The following is a 21307-nucleotide window of genomic DNA, read 5'->3' as shown; positions in this document are numbered from 1 at the left end:
TGCGCCCGACGCACTGCTGCTTCAGCTGCTCAGACGCGCTGGGCCTGCTGCTCAAAACGCGCCGCGGGACCTTTTGCTGCGCCTTGACGCGCGTCAACCATTGACTTTGCATGTAAACTCGCTGCTTCTGTCGCGCCAGCTGCGTCCAGTGTGATCGCAGCATTAGTCATTCGTTGCGTTCGCCTCTCTGCTAAGCTCAAAAAAAAAACGCGCCTGGCTTCACGGAGAAACCAGGAGAACAGCTGTGCATATTTACGACAGTGCACATTTACTTTCGCCCTCTGGGGGGAGCCTCGCTGGAAAATCAACACCGGTTGCATAGTGTACCTTTAAATTCATATTGAAATGTCAAATCATTCTGGCTTAAACATGTATATAAATGTGCTCTTTATCAGGCGATATTGTCCCAAAAGTTAGAACATTTCTATAAAATATGTGTTTTTTTTTCATTATCTTATGCAGACCAGTTAGTTATACATCAGCTTGAACGCCTAAATTCGGCCAATCATATATCAACAGTCATCTGTCAATCACATTTTTTATCATAGCATCTTGATTGATATGTCGCAGCTAATATACGCAACGGTTTCCCATTGAGTTGCGTCCCAGTGTTCACGGGGATGGACGTCTGTGTTTTCTGCAGGCGTAGAGCTAACAGAACTGGCAGCGTTGCGAGGCAAGGGCTCAAACATGTACGGCTGGAAGCCTTCTACACCAAACCAAGCTTCTGCCACCCTGGCGTCCTCTTCCACAACATCTTCGTCCCTGCTTTCCTCCTCTATATAAAAATTGGATGACGGAGGAGACTCATCCATGACCTCTGATGTTTAGACATTGTCGTCAGACGACATGCAGTAATTTATAAATGTTTTAAATCAGGTTGGGTCCGGATTAGCCAGCAGGTGGTCTGGTCTGCTAATTAGGTGACTTCTGGTTTAAACGATGTATTAAATACAAACACCAGCTTAAAATGTATTTTTCTGAAATCCTCTAAAAGCAGGAACAATGGTACTTTTTTAAAACAATCTGAATCTCAATTTTGATCAAGTTTGGTTAAAAATAATAACTTTACACCCAAAGTTGGCTTTAAATTATGGTTGAACCTTAATATAACTTCTGTCTTCCAATGAAAAAACATGACAGTGTACTTTCTGTTATCATAATAGGATAGTTTCATGTTGCATTTTTTTCCCCTTATCAGCTACTTATATGATTGTTTCTATAAAGTACGACAGGTGTTTGATATCCAAGCATGAAAACCAATTGAACAAAAGCAAGAAGGATTCATGACCTGACAGACATGGCTGCTGCTCTGCGTATATAGGAAATAAATAGTGTTAACCAACATCCACTCTCTAAACAAACATTTTCTGATGGTACATTTTAAAATTTAAATAAATGTGTCCTGAAATGGACTCAGGTTTGGGTCAGAATTGGCTCTAATTGCTCATAAAATAGCAACAACTGCATGTGAACATGCTGTTGAGAGTGGAATAAGTATGAATGTAAAAACATTCTGTTCCCTGAGCTCACAGCAAAGCTTCAGACCTTTTTTACTGCAAACTTCTAGAAAAAAATCGAGCAAAAAAAAACAAAACAGGTTTGCAGCCAACAGAAGAGCATCATCTTTCATCTCAGCGAGAAAAAAAAACTCAGGGACAGAAAAAAGCTTTTTTAAATGTTACGCTACAAGCAGCTGTAAACTATAGTGAGTCATACCCAAAGCTCTCTGATGACACAGCTGTAAACCTAGAGAGATAAAGAAACTGCGATGAGCAAAACCAGAGCGCATTAAAACAAACCCTTCCTTCTTTGCTGAACTGCAGCTTAAGCAGATCTTAGCATCTGACAAAAACAAAGGTCAGAGTCACGAGTGCCATCTACCCATCACACCCTCTGCCTGCCTTACCTGTGCCCGGGCGACCCATGATGATTTGCTTGCGTGGCGCCGGGTGAGGCGACTCGGCTGGCAGTATGAGCGGCAGCAGGGCGGTCGGCGTGGGGTGACAGGCCACCGGCTGGGGCAGCGCGCTTCCTGAGGCGTCCTGGTAACCCTCGGGTTTCCTGTCCCTGCCTCCGGAGCCGGACGACGACAGAGCAGAGCCCGACGGAGCAGAAATCAACCCTGGAGCCGAGGGGCTGGACAGGGCTGCGTGGCCTGCTGTGGCTGGTGTCAAGGACTGCAAAGGGACATCAAAAAGGTGTTTGAGGATTAATGAATTATAGAACACTAGAAATAAGTAAAAAATGTCTTAAATTAAGTGTATTTACCCTTAATTTGAGCAGGCCAATGGAATGAGTATTTTAACTCCTAAAATAAGATGATTAGATAATATACACTTGAAATAAGACAAAGCAATTGTTTTTTTCTTATTTTAAATGTAAATTATCTCATTCCACTGGCAAAGTGTCTCACTTACCTCCTCAATTCAAGAAAAAAAATGCACTTAATTTGAGCAAAAATGACTTATTTTTTGCAGTGAACCAGTTAAGTCTAGCTAATTTACTCTAACTATATATAATATAGCATATAATTGTTGAGGGCCAGATCATTATCTGCAGTCAAATTTCCCATTTGTTTCTTTAATAATAAAATCTAAATATGGCTTTAATCGGTTTTAGGTGACATTCATTGCAACTGAACACTGAAATGTGACCTGCCACATTTACAACTAACTAACACCTCTGTGATTCTTACCTAAATATAATAATAAATAGAGCTTTGAATCCTGAGGTTCTGGGTTTGAGCCCGACTCCCACAGACTGCCACTCTGGGTCCCTGAGCAAGACCCTTAACCCAGCACTGCTCTTCGGGCGCCACAAGGGGATGGGTTACATGCAGATGTAAATTTCTCCAATGTGAGCTCAATAAAGTTCATTATTATTATCATTAAGTACTATTTGTTTAAACAGAGATTTTCCAAAGGAACAACGAATATCCAAGTCCTTATATCTCTGCTTCATCAACATAAATCTGGAAAGAACGGGGGGGCTGCACCATGTTAGGAAACTTTCATCACTCCTTTAGGCATTGAGTCTGCTGCAGACACATACTGCAGTGCAAGCAGTCCTGAGGAATATCCCCAATGAGCAAACTATCCACATAATGATGATGTCATGTGCAGCTCTTACTTAGAGTCCTGTGCAGTCTGTTTTTTTACACACACCAACGCAAGAATACCAATACAGCCTCATGAACTACGAACAGGCTATTTGGATTTATATACAATACTTGGTTTCTGATTTGTCCAACCAGACAACCAGAGGAAAAGCTGTAGCCTGGAGGACATTAGCCCCATTTACACTACCCTCTTGAAACCGGGCTGAGATCAGTCCGAACACGGTAACCGGGATAACTGTTGAGTGTAAACGGCAAGCAAAACTGAACTGGACCGTACCAGACACAACTGAACCGCGCCAACATGGTACTAGTTCATCAGTAGGGCTCGGCGGGGTTCAGTTCTGGCTCGGTTCTCAGATAACAAAGAGCGCATGAGCAGACCGCGTCATCTCCTTACATTCATAAAAATACTAGCTTCCCTACCGTGCCACACCATTTCCAGTAATGATTCTGCTTAGCAGTGTGGTGAACCTCAATGACGTTGTTTCCTGCATCTGTAAGCCCTGATTAGACCATCGTTTGTTGTATCTCTTCACAAAAGTCGACTCTGTCAAGTAAATTCATCAAAGGCTACTTTCTTCGCCTGACGCTCCGCAAACAACCAAATATCACAATGATATCAAAACATAAATTCCTGAATGTTACGGGCGCTGAAATGTTGGTTTGCTTGTTTATCTCAAGAGAGCAGTAGTACCGTAGATTGCCACTAGGAGGCGAGGAACGGTTCTAGCGCGGCTTGTAAACGGTCGTAAGAAACAAAGCTAAGAACGGTTAACTGATCCAAGCTCGGCACGGATCGGTTTTCAGAGCGTAGTGTAAATGGGGCTATAGAGTACCGAGGTCTGGGTTTATATTCCCTTAATTTTGTTTATTTGATGTAAAGCATAAGAGGGGTGAATGATGATAACCTTGTTTGACTTTAGAGAGAGTAAAGCTTTAGCAGCCCTGATCTCATCATCATTACATTGGGTGTTAAATAAAAACTCATTCCTCCATCTGGGACAGTTTACAGTACACAGTTCTAGAGAGTAAACCCCATTACCCTTCATGTGTGGTATAAAAAAAATACAGTTTTTCTAGAGCATTTCACATGCAGCACCTTTAGTAAACTGTTTGCCCACTTTAATATTTCAGCTGTTTTTTAATTTTCTTAAAAGAGGAAAATAAAGATAAACAAGTTTTTTAAATTATTAGTACATTTATAACAGGAAAAATAAGCCAAACCAACCACACCCCTTGTTTAATCATATGGTTACCTAATGATGCATAGTTTTTGGGAAGGTGAGTTCAATTAAGTGGCAACACCCAGGTCTGAGAGCCAACAAATCCCTTACAAAGAAGTTGAGGGAAAACAGGAGGTTTAAGGAAAAAGGGAATCTTAAAAACGGAACGGAACAGATGAGAAAGATTTCATCAGTTATTCATCAGGGAGGTCACAAAAAAAAAAAAACAATACTTAAAGCTCTGCAGGCCTTGCTGTATCAGTCAAGGTTGTAGTTCAAGGACAAGAAAACATATATTACTTGGGAAGGTTCTAAGTCCAGAGCTACACCTGACTCAAAATTAAAAAAAAGTTTTTTGACGATCTACAAAAAAAACAAAGCAAATAACCTTTGGGCTCTAGACAAAAGTGGCACCGCAAATTTGGGGGCTTCAGGACAACTACCTGCTCACAAATAGGCAAGTCTGTTCGGAAAGTTAGTTTCCCGTTAATAATTAAAAAAGAAATAAAAATAATTTAGCTTTGGGTGACATTAGGTGTTATATCAACTGAATAAATATGACATTCAGTTTTCACCCAGAAAAAAATGCATCAACTAAATATCGTATGTTTTTTTCCATTTATAAAACAAAAACATTGAAAATGGCATAAAAACATAAGTGTTTTCAAGTTTGTATTATAGGAAGTGCAAAAATATATATTGAAAAAAATCATCAGGAGACTTTTATGGTTAGTAGCCTTGATGATTGGAAACATATACTTCAGCAAGGTAACATTAAATCGGCAATAGTAAAGATCTGCAAAGCTAAAGGGCTTTCGCTGTAGAGAAAAAACTTACAGAACTGGAAGTGACCAGGACCAGTGTTGAGGCTGGGTTCCTGAGGAGAACCGCTGGATTGGACGTGGCTCCGTTAATAGGCACAGGGGCCTGCAGGCCTGGGGGAGCAGAGTGCTGTGCCTGGTTCTGCTCCCTTGACCGGCTTCTTTCTCTTCTCTGCAAGGGGCCGTCTGAGAATTTTGCCAAGGGGACGTCGGGGTTGCGGACAATGACCGGAGAGTCGCGAAGGGGCACTATGCGGCGTGGGGAGGGTTCTTGGGGCAGGGGAGAAGGGGTTGGAGACACAAGCATGGGTGGGGGCGTAGAGGCAGCAGAGGATGATGGCCTGCTGGTGGCGCTGCGAGGGCGTGAAAAGGAAAGTGCGGAAGGTGTTGTGGGCTGACTGTGGGGGGAGAGGACTCTGAAAGCAGCTTGGTCTCCAACAATGTTGCCCCCTACGCCCATCAGCTGCTGCTGATCCGATTTGTTTTGGTAGTCCAGGACAGCAGGTAGAGGAGGGGGCGGGTGGGTTTCCGGCCTTCTCTTGCTGGGACTCATTGGGACCGTAAAGGTGAGGCTGGTCTGAAAGGAGGGCACAATTCCTGACGGATGGCGTTCTCTGTCAGAACATGGCGTACCCATCTTAGTGCCACTGAGCTGCCGAGGGCGGCGTGGGGTAAGCGGGGCAGTGATTGGACTAAAATTGGCAGGGCGGAAGCCAAAGTGAGGCGAAGGAGATGGTGACGGCGTTGGTGAGAACGGGGACTGATTGGAAATGGGAGAGAATGATGGCGTGCCGGAGCGGGACCCCCCTAAGGAGACCAGCATATTCGCTGCCTCACACTCATCAAAGTCAAAACGAGAAAGGTCTTGGGGTATCAGGGAGGGCAGGACTAAGCGGGGACGTGAATCTCCTCCACGGCTGCTGGCTTCGCTGCTTTCCCTCGATGTCTCATCCCAGTCGAACTCTGAGCTGGCTCTTCCACCTCCCAGCCGTAGATCGGATGGCGTTAAAGTCCCTGTGCTGCTGGCTCCGCTGCGCTCCCGGCCGCCTCCACTTGCCTCCATTTCCTTGGTCCTCATTGAAAGATGTCTGGAACAGTATCCTCGTCGTTGAGACTCTTTGGAACAGCCCTCCCGAGAACACAACCTCCTCCACTGCTTCCCGTTGAACTTCTTTCGGATGCCTGTTGGTGTGCACACCACATCTCCCTTCTTGTACTTTTGCTGGGCAGCTGTAAGAGGAGTGCGTGAACGGTTTGTAGAGGAAGAGTTTGAACCTGACCCTGGTCCTCCTCCACCACTAGTTGCTCCTCCCCCAGAAGCCTTCTCTACTCTGGAGGATGTAGTGGAGGAGGAGATGGGAGGCAGAGAGTGGAGCTGGGGGCCTGTAATGATGGTGCCGGCAGTTGCATTATTTGAGTCAAGCCCTAACAGAACATTTGAAGGATTAGGGTGAGGGGTCAGGGCCAGGTGGGTGGAGGAAATCCCAATGCTCCGTACAACAGGCAGGTGGGAATTGAGGTAGCCAGATGGGGGCTTTGAGACAATCTGGTGGTGAACTGGTCTCTGTTTGGTCCCAGGTATGATTGCCCCCAAGGGGACCATGTTAAAGTGGGACACCTCCATGTCCTCTTCAGGGGTGAGTGGCATGTAGGGGTGGTGTTGCTGCTGCTTTGCATCGTTTTCCCTTTCTCTGTCTCTTTCTTGTTTCCGCCGACGCTCTCTCTCCATTTCCAGGTCATTAATTTCCCATTCTCTACCATGAGCCAGGCTCATCACAGGTGTCTGAGTAACTGGTGAGACAATGTTGTGGCCTGCAGTGGAGGAGACAGTTATAATACCTGGGTACGCTATTTCTCTGCCAAACATTGAGCCAATACCAGTGGTCATTCCTCGGCTAAGACTAGAAACTTCCTGTTCCACATCGATTTGTTCCCTTTCTTCAAGCTGTTTGTCCTTTTCTCTGATGCCCTCTTCCCCTCCATGGCCACCACATGATGGCAAATCCAGGTCCCATGGTGGTACTAGAAGCCGGAGAGTTTGTCGAGAGACCCATACCGCCTGGGTAGCACCTCTGCTATCTTCTACATCCAGAGAATGAGGCCTCCCCTCAGACAGAAGGACGCGGTAACGATTGGCCACAGCAGGGTGTGTGTCTACCTCGGTCACCACACCTTCTCTGTACCACTGCCACTGGCCCTCATTGCCATCCTCATTGCCAAATGGTACACAGACACGGGTGCCAACGGGTATTGTATTGACACCGGGTGGAGGTGCATCTAAGATTATTTCCACCACCCCTGAAGTGCTGTCATGTCGGTAAGGATACCTGCACATTGTCTTCTCCCCATTCAGTTGCACCTCCAAACAGCCAAATTCGCCGCTGACCTTACGGACCACTCCAGCCCGAAACACAAATTCTGAACGCCTCCGTTCTTCTCTTTTGTCACCTCCTATTTCCTCAGATTTTTGTCTTCTGCGCTGGCGAGCAAGGACACGTTGATTTTTTAACCCTTTAGCGAGGGTGTCTGACAGTGTGTCAAGTAGACTGGGTGTAGAATGAGATGTCTGTGTGGTCGCAGGCACGTCGCCAACCACTTCCAAGTCAGCAGAGTGCTCGCTGGCAGTGTCTGTTGAAGAACATCGTGGAAGGGGGCTTGGGGATACTCGCTCTTCACCTCCTGCAGGCCTGTCCCCTACAAGAGACAATGTAGGGGGTCCTGGAGAATCAAGGGAATTGTCTCTGCCTGATGCTCCACTGGGAAAGTTGTCCATCAGACTCATACTTTGACTGTTACTATTGGAGTGAGAGACACCGAGTCCTAAACCTGTTGACCCCTGGGTAAGGACCCCGTCACTCAGGGGAGGGGGGGTGGAGGATACAGGGGTGCTATGATTACTGGCAGTAGCTGTAGAACAGTGTTCAGAGGTGTACTTCTTTTTGGGAACACGGGCCTTAAAAGTGGCGGTTTTTCTGCTGGAGGCTGGATTCGGACTATTGTTTGCACTCGGTGTACTGCTGTTACTACAACTGCTGCCACCACTGTCACACTGGCTGCTGCCACTGCCGCTCAGTGCCGACCTCCCAGACCTTTCGTTGGACAATGTCAACAGTTTGCCTGAATCCATCACGACTGATACCATTGTATCTGACATTCCCTCCCCATCCGAAACGTCCCGTACCGCCATTAGGCCAGCCTGAGAGGAGTCTGAGTGGGAACTAGAGGAAAAAGATGAGGAGGGAGTTCGGTTTTGAGGAGATCTGCTTTCGTCTCTGTTCTCGTCTGAATCTCGCTTCTCCCCACCCTCTGAGGTCTCTCCAGCTCCACGGCGCTTCCCTCCTTTGGCCCGAGTGGATTGAGGGGAGCGCCGGCCTTGCTTCTTTATTGGCTTCATCTTTTTATCTTGTTGGCCTTTACTCCAAACGGATCTTGTTATTTATTTATCCCTAAGTATCTCCTTGACGTTTCAGTTGTTTTCTTGCTTCCCTTCTATTTTTTTCCTCTGTCAGGGCCGGTCTTTCTCATTCTGTCTTGCCTTTGGTTGTGCGACTCCGGCACTTGACCACTTTGTTTCAAGGACTCTGAGAGAAAGAAAAAAACAAAACAGAAAGCATGGGTTACTCATCTGGCATTTACACAAGAAAGCAGACCTAAGCAATGAACACAATATGGATAGCACTGAGAAGTTAAAACAAGAGATTTCTAATACGTAGCACCACAATAAAAGCTGGACATAAAAATGTTGCACTAGAGTAGTAATCTGCATATTCATAACACTTTAATTCATTACATAACAAATCCTACTCACATTACGCAAAGCCTGCATCCAGAGCAGGTACACAAAGAAAACAGGAGGCCATATTGTAGGGTAAACACAATGCAGGCTTACAACACAGCATGGAAATAGTGAGGAGCGCTATGCAATTTGCCCAGACAAGCCTCTCTGCTTGCTCTCCTTACTCACACACTATTTCTTGGCCGGGGCAGTAAAGGCAGGGGAATTCCTCCTGCGCTGACATTCTGAAACCCTCCCTTTTTTTTCCTCTCTGTCTCGCTCTCTCTTAGGCGACCTTTATCTGTGTATTTCAAAGCAGTCAATCCGCCCCTACGAACTCCATTTCCTGTGGAAGACATTACCTAACTTCCCGTTACTTTATTCCTCCCTCTTTCTTTGCTACTATCACACACCCGCACCCTCCAATATTGATTTTTTTTTTAACCTCTAGTCTCCACTTGCTCCCCATTTTCCTACTGAGCTGTAATCATCCAGAAAAGCCAAATAATTGTCCCGCCATAGAGAAGACCCTCAGAATACCTCTGGCTTTAGAAAAAGAAACCCTGATGGATTTTGATGATTTGTTGAACTGTTTGTTTGCAGGATTCAGGTCAATGCTGCTGTGTTTTTTTACTTAGTTTCTTGGAAAATTTGTCTCAGAGGAGTTTGAAATATGTTATAAATACGTTAATATGTTAACAACACGTAGACCAAGAGAGGGAATATAAACAGGCCTTGTCATCTTTCTCCAATACTTCACTCCTGCTGCGATTTGCTCTGTCAAAATCTTCTGTCTTGACGTCTATCAACCGCCGCAGAGGACTCTAGCTTGTCACTGACTGTTTTGTTGTTTGTCAACTCACATGTCTGCCTGTCTTGTCTGTCCCTGTTTCTCTTTCCAACCTTTCTTCCAGCCAATCCTTCCTCTTGGCGTGTCTCTGTTCCCTTTTTGCAGCCTTCTTGTTTGTCTGTGAAAGCTTGAGTTCATTCGGGGGCCTTTTAATAACTGCTGCCATCGCATCGACGGGAGAGGCACCCACATTGAGAGATGCGAGCCGCCTGTCTCAAGGCCACACAGCAAACATCCATGCAGGGATAGAGGGATAGTGGATAGCGCTAGCAGTGAGCATGCAGCCATCACCTCGCTCTATGTAAATCCCTATTTTGGACAGGCGACCGTAGAGAGGCTGTCATAAAATAATTTGGCAGCTGGCCTTACTTGGTCACGATAGAGGTATGCTGCGTGTGTTTACTCAGTAGTGCTCAGAGTACAACAGCTGGTGTCAAAGCCATGAGCTGAATGATAACGGCTTAAAGGTGAACTGATGCAATACGCACTACTCCGGCTGAAATTATGGAGCTTAAGTAAGAGGTAACAAGTTCAATTGCTTTTAATTTGGAGGAACAACGTTTGCACTGTGATGAGCTGACACAAACGCACACAGGCTGATGGAAGTCACACGGTGGAGGACAAAAAAAAAACGTGAACAGCCTCCTTTAAGGATGAATTACATAGACTGAGAAATCTTTTTACAGCCTAAATGACATAACTGAATACTACGTCAAGTCTTAAGTGAATCTTGTTGGCTATGGTCGGTTTAATTTGCTGTTCAAAGGAGGAAAACCTGATGGATATCTGCCGAGATGGTCTTAAACTGTTATTCTTCATGCTTTTAGAAGCTTATTTCAACATCCTCAGAACAGTTTGTTCACATGAATGATTGTTGAACTCCTAATTAAGTTAAGAAAGAGAAAAAAGTGGATCCTAAAACCAGCAAACCGGTCATCATCCTGCACACGTGGCACCCTAACAGTTTGACCCAGAGAAGAACAGATTTTAGCCGTAGATGAACTGGGGGACAAACGTTCCCTCAGATCCTCAGTGAGGTCTTTGCTCAACAACTTTAAAACTGTATGATATTAGGCACACATGTTGTAATGCACATGAAGCTGTATCAACTGAACAAATAACTAATCAAACAGCTTCAAACAGCTTTTTGTGAGGAACAAACAAGCATTACTTTCATAACACATATTCTGTTAAAGTTAAAGTCTAAATGAAAGTGTTGATTAGTGTAGCCAAAAGGGGACAAATCTGTTAGCCTTGATGGGCTTTACTTGTACATGAGCAGTTAGTGGACGAAGGTGAGCATAAAACAGGTAAAGGAGACCGTAGATTATTCTACTTCCTGTTTTCTGGAATGAGGGCCGGTGTTCTGTCAGATCAGAATACCCCGTCAGACCACAAAACTAATCCTCGCAAGATGAAAGATTTGCATTTATCCCTTTAGTTTTGTTTAAAAAATACACTTTAAACTACCTAAATGAAAGTATATCCCTTTAGTCAGGTACAAACAAGCAAAACTATTTAAGGTCTGATCACAATACGCTTCAAAAAAACACCAAAAAGTAAAACTAATGGTTGTTTTGTACATGACTAAAGAAAAACATGCCCATCCATAAGTATGTCAAAAAAAGATATGTCAATATCAATGTCCCTTGATAAATCATCTGAAATGAATGAAACTGAAATTAAATAAACATTTCTCAGCATATACTTTAGGCAAACGGGAGATATTAATACATTTATATGCTGCTGCTAATAAAAAGTCAAGCCGTACAAAATGTCTCCTGGTAAAATGTGTTGTGAACAACTTCCAGAGAAACAATTTAACTCATGCAGGCTGTTGACTTTTCTCACATTTATGACACTCCACAGCTTCCGTGGTTATTACACGCTTAGCCATGAGGAACAAACGTTCTTGGTCAGTCGGAGTTTATAAGTGCATCAATAGATGTGTATGTTAAAGTATTTCTGTTTAGGGTGCCGGCAAACAAAACGCAGACAGAATGAAGTAAAAGCTTCTCTTTAAGGCATCAATATTGTGAAAACTATATCTTTTTAAAGCGCAGCCTTGGAGCAGAACCTGGCATCGTTTTTTTGGGTTTGTTATCAGGCTGAGGCCACTAATCCACACTTCATAGACCTGTGCGGCTGGAGGTCCTATTGTGACTAATTCCACTTTGGTTTACCACCAAAAAGTAGTTGCACACTGTGATATTTTAATAAATGGTCATTTATTCTGTTTATAAACCCATGTTTAATTCGTGATATTTATGGGGTTTTTTCTCCAGCATTTTATTGTTGTTACACTGTCACAAGTACAGAGCAAAAAAATGAACTGCCTGTATTTAACCCATCCCCTTGCGGAGCAGTTGGCTGCAATTGTGCAGCAGCCAGGGAGCAGTGTGGGGTTAAGGGTCTTTTGCTCAGGGACCCTGAGTGGCCGACTGTGGGAGTGGGGCTCAAACCCAGAACCTCAGGATTCCAAGCACCTGACCACTAGGCCGCCACTCCCCAAAGCAGGCATTAGCGTGAAGGGTCTTGCCTAAGGACCCACGCTGGCGGCTCATTCCCCCCAAACTGGGATACGAACCCAGGCCTCCTGTTTGCAGGACAGCTGACTTACCACTTCAGCTAGCCAGCCGCTTTTCTTAGGTCTTTTGATGGAAGCAGACACTCTACTGCCAAGCGTCGGCTTCCTAAAACCTATTTTTGTGTGCCAAATGGGAAGCAAACAGAAGATTTTTGCACACTTGAATATTAACTAGATTTCCCCTTTTATTGTGAGTTTTGTGTCAGAAACGCCTTAATCAGAGAGCTTTTTTTAAAGTCGATGTTTTTGCATCACATCCGTAGTTAATTTCATTGCATTTGCCCGCCGGGCAAGTGCAATGATCGCAAAAAAAAACATTATTTATCACTCAAAATTACTTTAAAATCACAGATATTCCATGAAAACGACCCAGAAGCGTTTCCGGCGCCATTTTTGTTGTTTTGTTCACATTCTCGCATGATTTGGATAAAGCCGGGTGATTTTCCGCCAGATGGCATGATTTTTGTCCACCTAGCGGTAATTTTGATGTAGTTACCAAATCGACAATCAAGCTAGAAAGCGCTACTGTACCTGTGTTTCTGTATCATTTTATTCGCATAATCACTTAAAAATCACCTACGTTCGTAGAAAACGACCCAAAACCATTGTCTGCGCCATTTTTGTTGTTTTGTACACATTCTCATGTGATTTTCCGCCAGATGGCGTGATTTTTGTCCACCTAGCGGTAATTTTGATGTAGTTACCAAAACGACAACAAGCTAAAAAAAGCTATTGTACCTGTATTTCTGTATCATTTTATTCGCATAATCACTTAAAAATTACCTACATTCGAAGAAAACGACCCAGAAGCGTTGTCGGCGCCATTTTTGTTGTCTTGTACACATTTTCGCGTGATTTGAAAAAGCCGCGTGGTTTCCGCCAGATAGCGTGATTTTTGTCCAGGAATTGCCGCAAATAAGACACATTTTATTCGACTTGGCAGGCTCAAAAACAACAAGTCATAGCGTTGTCTGCGCCATTTTTGTTGTTTTGTACATATTCTCGCATGATTTTAAAAAGCCGGGTGATTTTCCGCCAGATGGCAAGATTTTTGTCCACCTAGCGGTAATTTTGATGTAGTTACCAAAAAGACAACAAGCTAAAAAAAGCTATTGTACCTGTGTTTCTGTATCATTTTATTCGCATAATCACTTAAAAATCACCTACATTTGTAGAAAACGACCCAAAACCATTGTCGGCGCCATTTTTGTTGTTTTGTACACATTCTCGCGTGATTTTCCGCCAGATGGTGTGATTTTTGTCCAGGAATTGCTGCGAATAAGACACATTTTATTTGACTTGGCAGGCTAAAACACAACAACAAGTCATAGCGTTGCCAGTGCCATTTTTGTTGTTTTGTACACATTCTCGCGTGATTTGAAAAAGCCGGGTGATTTTCCGCCAGATGGCGTGATTTTTGTCCAGGAATTGGCGCAAATAAGACACATTTTTTTCGACATGGCAGGCTCAAAAACAACAACAAGTCATAGCGTTGTCGGCGTCATTTTTTTTGTTTTGTACACATTCTCGCATGGTTTGAAAAAGCCGGGTGATTTTCCGCCAGATGGCAAGATTTTTGTCCACCTAGCGGTAATTTTGATGTAGTTACCAAAAAGACAACAAGCTAAAAAAAAGCTATTGTACCTGTGTTTCTGTATCATTGTATTCGCATAATCACTTAAAAATTACCTATATTCGAAGAAAACGACCCAAAAGCGTTGTCAGCGCCATTTTTGTTGTTTTGTACACATTCTCGCGTGATTTTCCGCCAGATGGCGTGATTTTTGTCCGGGAATTGGCGAGAATCAGACACATTTTTTTTCGACTTGGCAGGCTAAAAAACAACAACAAGTCAAAAAAGTTTAAGTACAGAACACACCCACCACCTATTTTACCCTCCACCCATTTCACCCACCACCCACTTAGCATCGGAGATCCTCTTTACCCCCCACCCATCCTCATCCAGTCACTAAACATCCAGAAAACATTTAAAAAAAACAAACATGTTTCATTGATATATATATACAAAAATGAATATTAGGAACAATATTTATCAAACATTATACTGGGCAAGTAAAATTTGTTTCTGGGCAAATGAAATGTGAAAGTCACTTGCCCAAAGAGCAAGTGGTAAAATCCTTAACGTCAACCCCTGTAATTGTTTTTAAACTGTTTCCACGGACTCTAATGTTCCCTCCTTCAAAATCAGGCTCTGAACCGCGTATTTCAGGCCTGCTATGCTGAGTACACAACATAAGTCAGTCTGACTGGCCGGGCTATATGTTTAATGTCCTGGAAAGGTAAGGAGGAGACAGGACGGGAGATCTCACTGTAATGCCAGGATCATTTACATCATTACGTCTGATTGAGCTCCTATGCTCACTGATTCTTTGTTTCAACCTGTACAAATCTTATCAAAGGAAATTTTACTAAAGACATGACATTTTCTCTACTACATGTGACGAAGCCTTTAATAGAAAAGCTTCTGTCTGATCTGGGATGTCTAAAAGCAGAAGTTCTCCAGCTGGCGTGACACGTTTTTGAAGACATTTGAATCGGGTTTTAGAAGACGCAGCCAGGGAAGTTTCACCTAAACGCCGTGCAGTGTGACCTCTCTGCAGAAAACATGTTTTTAAAGCAGCAGTTTTATCAATAGAGTCCTGATTCTTTGGTAAAGCATATTTAGGAACTCTAGGATGGGCAATGCTGACCAGAAGGAGAGTATTTCTGATATAATGTAGTGATGAGGTTTTCATTTCATAATTCAACCCAGTTAAAATCAGGTGAGCAAAATGGAGCATTAGGATCAGAGAAATAGTCCTATTCTTCTGAACACGTAACCTTTTTTTCTGTCGTAAAATAATGAACCTGTTGAAAAATTTTCAAGTGCAAAATACATGGAGGCACTGCTATTAAGCTAGCACTGCTAACTGCTTATAAAAGTGGTTATAAACATCTTTTATTGAAGTGTTGGGGGGAATTTTTCTGAATCTCCGATGCACACTCAGTGTAACTTCGCCCCTGCTTATGAGTAATTCATTATAGATAAATATTACCGAGGTGCTTAGTTGCTTTTTACACCACTTTACCAATATTCAGCACCCCCACAGAAGCCAGAAAATAAACATCAGCAACTTTTTAAACCAGCAAACTGTTTCCTGCTAATTATTTAAAAAGTTTGTGGTTTAGATTAAGCAGGTTTGCAGCTGACATGCATACATGCATGTAAGTATCCCTTTGAGGGTTATTATTTGATAATTAGTTTAATAAAGGTAAATAAAACTTGACATTTTGGCACATAATAATTGTGAATCCAAAAATATCGGTATTGGCAGACATGGAAATTCAGATGTTGGAAATTGGAACCTATAAATCCTGAATCGATTATCTCTATTTTTAAGCCTTGTGATAATTTAATTGCATTCTATTTTTCCACTTCTCTCAAGTTTTCTTATTTCCACAACATGCTGTGATGGTCAGGCTGCAGAGACTGAGAGAGAAAAGGAGGCAGAATCCAAAAAGTGAAAATGAAATATTTCTTTAGTTCCTCTTAATAAACTAGGATATCGAATCAAATGTTCTAAACTAAGAAGAGAGGAAACTAAAGAAAAGATGAGTCTTTATGTCTGATGTTAAGAAACCGTATTTGTCTGTAGACACAATTTTCATTCATCATTTATCTCTCTCCAGCTCAGGTATGTATTTAAGCTCCTATGATTCACAGGCCAGAGTAGCGCGGCTTAACAAATAAAAACATTCTTCAGGATGGAAAAGTATTTTTCTTTTTTTATGTATTTTTCAAGTTTGCGTAGAAGACATAAAAAAGAAAAGTGAAAAGAAAAGAACAAAGGTAAACATAGTTCATGTGTAGGGGATGTGGGGGTCGCGTAGATCTGCTTATATAGATGTGTCTGGCGATCCAGTCTCACTGAGGGGAAAAGTCCTTTCCCATTTCTGTAATCAAGCCACTTTCTCCTAAATTGTTTCAGGTATTTGGACTTGATCCTTAGGTGGAAGGTCATTTTCTCCATTGCGAAGATTCCCTCTACTATTGATTTCCATTTTAGCATTTTCTGCTATCTGCCTTTTTAGCTGCCACTATCAAGATTTCATGGAGATAGATGTCGTTCCTGTGTATCTCTTCACTCTCCAGCCAGCCCGAGTACACAATACGTGGTCATTGCTACAGGCGTAACTTTCTGAAGGACTGGTGTGGACGTCCCCAACAATAATTTCAATACAAAGACTTAACAATATGTGGGACAAATTTATAAATTTGTTTTTTTTCTGCTTTTGAAAGAGGATAATCACAGCTGTAGCTGAAAGGGAAAACATCCGTCAACCGATCCACATTTTTCTGGATGGATTGATGGATGTACTGCAAAAAAACTAAATCTAGATAAGTCTTTTTATTTTTAAAATAAGTGCATTTGTTCTTGAATAAAGGAGGTAAAAGAGACATTCAGCCAATGGAACAAGACAATTTACGCTTAAAATAAGAAAACACTATTGCATCGTCTTATTTCAAGTGCATATTATCTAATTATCTTATTTTAAGAGCAAAATTACTCATTCCATTGGCAAAATTTCTCATTTAACTACTCAAGTTAAGGCTGAATACACTTAATTTAGGAAATGTTTACTTATTTCTAGATCGTTTTAAAACTAGGGAGGCTTTATATATCGCTGTTGGCATTGGGATTTGCTGTTATTCCACCTTTTTTACTTATACATTAATGTCTAACTACCAATAAATACAAATATCAGCGTATTTTGGTTCTTTTGTGTTCTCAACAATAGGAAAGCATCCCATAAATATGTTTGAGCTCAGTTTTGGAAAATACAAACCCTATTGAAAGCGTTTCTGTCGACTTAAGGGTGGATTATACTTCTGCAACCGCACACATCAAATGTCGCTGGGTCTGGTCTTTGGTCGCAAAGCAGTTTTGCTGGTATGCTTCTGCAACGTCGGTCTTGCATTTCTAGGGACGCACGGCAGTTTCCTGCCAAACCGCAAGGGGGAGCCTATTCGAGAACTCACGAGAACTTCGGCGGATGGTCCCGAGAACTTCTTCAGCAGCACCGGCGAAACTGACTGAAGACATTAATGAATAGGAGGTGACCAGCAAACACCCTGTAGTTGTTAAAGAAAACGCTGCAAATATGGTTTGTGCAGTGAAGATAATGCAGCTCATGCATGGCTGCTGTGTCACGTCTGCTTGCTCGTGTGAGGCTTCACTTTTTCACTTTTCACAAACAAGTTTGCGCTTTTGAGACAGTTTTGTTCACATCTCAAGTTTAAACTGTCTGATTTACAAGTTTGCACTTTGCGTTTAATATGACAGTATTGGAATATTTTGAAACACATTTGAATCACTTTCTTTAGAACAGTAGGAATCAAAATAGAATCGATTCAGGACTTCAGTCCTAATCTTGTATCCTATTTTTTCACAGTGGGTTTGTATTTTTGTACATTCCCAAAATATCTGAGAGTGACTGGCATTCATCTCTCCACCAACATTGTTGCTGAGAAGGATAGAAAATTATCTTTAAAAAGCATTAGTTTCTCCAAATAAAAGTTTTAAGACAGCCTGGAAAATAAGAGTAGATCAACTCTTTTTTTCCAACCTATGGTAAAATTGTCTGCAATCTCCAAATGTTTCAAAATAGTGCATTAATGACTCAATAATATGACAACATAAAGGGCTAAGGACGGCCAAGTTTAGGACAGGGTTATTACTGAGCTATGAGCAGCAGGTTGAGGGGGTGTAGTAAGTCTTTCCACCTTTGTTTCAGTCAGAGGAAAAGCAGTGAGCAGCAACAGGTGGAGGAGGGGGCATCAACAAACAGCTTCCTGACACCCCAAACTGTAAACTAAATGAGGAGAAATATCAGCCTTCCAGAAAGATTTCCTTCTTATTCTGATACTTCTGTTGTTTCCCACTTGCTCTGTTATAAACTAAACATGTCCCAGAAGCGCGGTTTTGAAACTCTGTGCAAAACTTTGTTTGTTTTTTAAGCAAAAGGGAACAAACTGCGTCCTTTGAACTGGTTATGGTTTGGAAGTTTTGTTACACGTAGACACAACAGTTGGTTCATCTCTGTGGAGAGCTTGATTTATAGCTCAGAGATGAGTGTTTTAAACCAAATAATCTACTGTTATAGCTTTGAGAATGCTTTTACATCTGGAAAATCCTAACTTTTAGGATGCAATCTGTTCAGTAAAAAAAAAGTTAACTGATTTTTAGATATTATTTCAGTTGAATATGTCAGAATTCTGACTTTAATCTGAGAATTGTGGATCTTAATGTAGATGGGCACCATGAAGGAAGAGATGTGGGAGCTCTCAGCTTCACTGACAAAGATGTGAGTTGTTTGAGATGACCAGTGACACATTGGTGGAAAATGAAGGAATTAGGCGACTTTTTACATGCCTGAGGGGTCCCTGATGATGCTATGTCATTAATGGAAGAGCAGAGGGTGATTAAAACAAGAGAGCTAATGTAGTCAGTAAAATAGACTTGCTACGGCTTGGTAGCGTTCAGAATTCACTCAGAATTCTGAGATTGAAGTCAGAATTTTGAGATTAAAGTCAGAATTTTGAGATTAAAGTCAGAATTTGGGGGAAAAAGTCAGAATTCTGAGGAAAAAAAGTCAGAATTTTGAGAAAAAAGTCAGAATTTTGAGATTAAAGTCAGAATTCTGAGATTAAAGTCAGAATTTTGAGATTAAAGTCAGAATTTTGAGAAAAAAATACATAATTCTGAGATTAAAGTCAGAATTTTGAGAAAAAAGTCAGAATTCTGAGATTAAAGTCAGAATTTTGAGATTAAAGTCAGAATTTTGGGAAAAAAAAGTCAGAATTCTGAGAAGTAAGTCAGAATTTTGAGATTAAAGTCAGAATTTTGGGGAAAAAGTCAGAATTCTGAGGAGAAAAAAGTTAATATTGAGATTAAAGTCAGAATTGTGAGAAACAAATCAGAATTCTGAGATTAAAGTCAGATTTTTGAGAAAAAAATACATAGTTCTGAGATTAAAGTCAAAATTTGAGGGAAAAAGTAAGAATTTTGAGATTAAAGTCAGAATTTTGAGAAAAAAATACATAATTCTGAGATTAAAGTCAGAATTTTGAGAAATAAGTCAGAATTTTGAGATTAAAGTCAGAATTCTGAGGGAAAAAAGTCAGATTTTTGAGAAAAAACTGTCAGAATTCTGACTTTTTTATATTATACAGATATAAAATGTAAAAATCAGTAAACTTTTTTCATTTTTCAGTGACCCTAATCCTCTTCCATGGTTCAGGACTACGATATTTCAGTAAAAACTCAGTTTAACACTTGTTTTAAAGTTTAGAGCAGGATTGAAACTGAGCTGAACCACAGCAGGCCGGGACGTGTAGAGAAATGCATCATCATAATCCAGAGATAACAGCTGTTCACTTAATCTAGACAAGGCCCAGAACATGCAAACAACAAGCCGGGATGTCGTCACCTCTGCTGGGAGCTGCTAGCACCGTGTCATCCGCGTAGTACCGCAGTTATTACCGGGTTTACTCTGTGGGAGCCGCAGGCCGAGGCGACCAGGCCGCAGCTCCGGCGCCCCGTCACCAGGCCTCCGCTCAGAGGAACCGGGAAATAACCGGCTGAAACGGGGAGTCCGGTTCCCGGGTTAGCCTGTCGGCTTCACATCAACTGCAGCGGAGATGTTGAATAAGAAAACAAAGTGAAGAAAGGCTGGAAAAGTGGATGACTTTAAAGCTGTCAGTTTGATCTGAGCTGCTTTACACACCGGGGAGAAAGTGTCAATAAGCTGGAGGAAGGCCCACAAACAGCCGCCTTTAAAGAAGCGAAAACAGGAAGAAAATGAGTGTGAGTGAGGATGAGGAGGTGGAAATGATTTCTGGGAAGTCCAGCTTCACTTTTAATGGCGTTGTTTTTATTTCACCGAGAAAAGTTTCTAACGTCCAGCCGCACCGCTCCCCTTTTTCCTCCCCCCCACCACCGGCCCCGACGGATCAGATCAGCTGCTAACTCGTGTTTATAACCACAGTAAACATGAACGTTACGGTTGGGGGAAAAAAGGGCACAACAAGCCCCTCTGCAGTGCTGCAGGAGGAGATCTGTAGGCAGCTTGTACTCACCGGAGATAACACGGGATCCCCTTCTCACAGGATGCTCCTCCGCTGAGTAAAATAGGGCACGGTGCTCCTCCGCTGCCAGTCAGCGGCCGCTCATCTTTCTCCGGCGAAGCAACTTAAAAGGAGCAAAGAAAAAAACTCCTGCCCTGGACATTCTACACTACAGTCGCAAAATGGTGAATGAAGAGCCGGAGCCTTGACAACCAGCCGCGCCGTCCAATGGCTCACTAAGAAGGAGTACAGTGGCCAATGGGACGGTGTGAAAATGGAGAAAGGGCGGGGCTTTGAGGCCAAACAAATTTGACAGATGGCGCAGTTCGACCAATCAGAGTGTGAGAAAACAGAACAGCTGTTAGAAGATCGAGCCTGCGGACCAATAGGAGAGCTGGAAGTCTATTCAACAACGAGAAGGAAAAGAGGAGCTCTATCCTCTTTTTAAAAATCACGTCTTTATTTTTCCATAATATTTAAACAGCCAGCTACAAATAATAATTATCATGGACTAGAAGAAGCATATACATTAATCAAACTATAATATCCCAAATAAATTAAATTACATTACATTATGACCATTTAAGTCACATAAAAAAATGTAATGACCCTCCCTGATTATATAGCAGCGCCTCCGCGTGTGTAGCGTGACTACTGCGATCCACAGGTGGAGTGTAGTTCCACCTGAATCCACAGAAAACATCAACTCCCAAATTCTCACGGTGCTTTTTCTATATCCTCTTCTTCCTGCCAATCAGAAGCGTTTCAAACAGGACGGCATCCTTTGTCCCGCCCCGTGGCC

The 21307-nt window shown here is 42.4% G+C and overlaps 1 protein-coding gene across 1 annotated transcript in view; it reads right to left on the bottom strand.

Annotated features, from left to right (window-relative positions):
* LOC107090179 (protein capicua homolog) overlaps positions 1 to 20886 on the bottom strand; it is a 98444-nt gene extending 77558 nt beyond the window's left edge. The window contains exons 1-3 of the mRNA XM_015383422.1: positions 20518 to 20886; positions 5182 to 8746; positions 1910 to 2180 (exon numbers count right to left, since the gene is read on the bottom strand). Coding sequence (XP_015238908.1) covers positions 1910 to 2180; positions 5182 to 8559 — 3649 coding nt within the window. The 5' untranslated portion in view covers positions 8560 to 8746; positions 20518 to 20886. The remainder of the gene's footprint in view (positions 1 to 1909; positions 2181 to 5181; positions 8747 to 20517) is intronic.
* Positions 20887 to 21307: the final 421 nt, after the last annotated feature.

Source organism: Cyprinodon variegatus, unplaced genomic scaffold (assembly GCF_000732505.1).
Source record: "Cyprinodon variegatus isolate N-32 unplaced genomic scaffold, C_variegatus-1.0 Scaffold284, whole genome shotgun sequence".
Classification (NCBI taxonomy): domain Eukaryota; kingdom Metazoa; phylum Chordata; class Actinopteri; order Cyprinodontiformes; family Cyprinodontidae; genus Cyprinodon; species Cyprinodon variegatus.
This window is presented reverse-complemented; position numbering and strand designations above follow the sequence as displayed.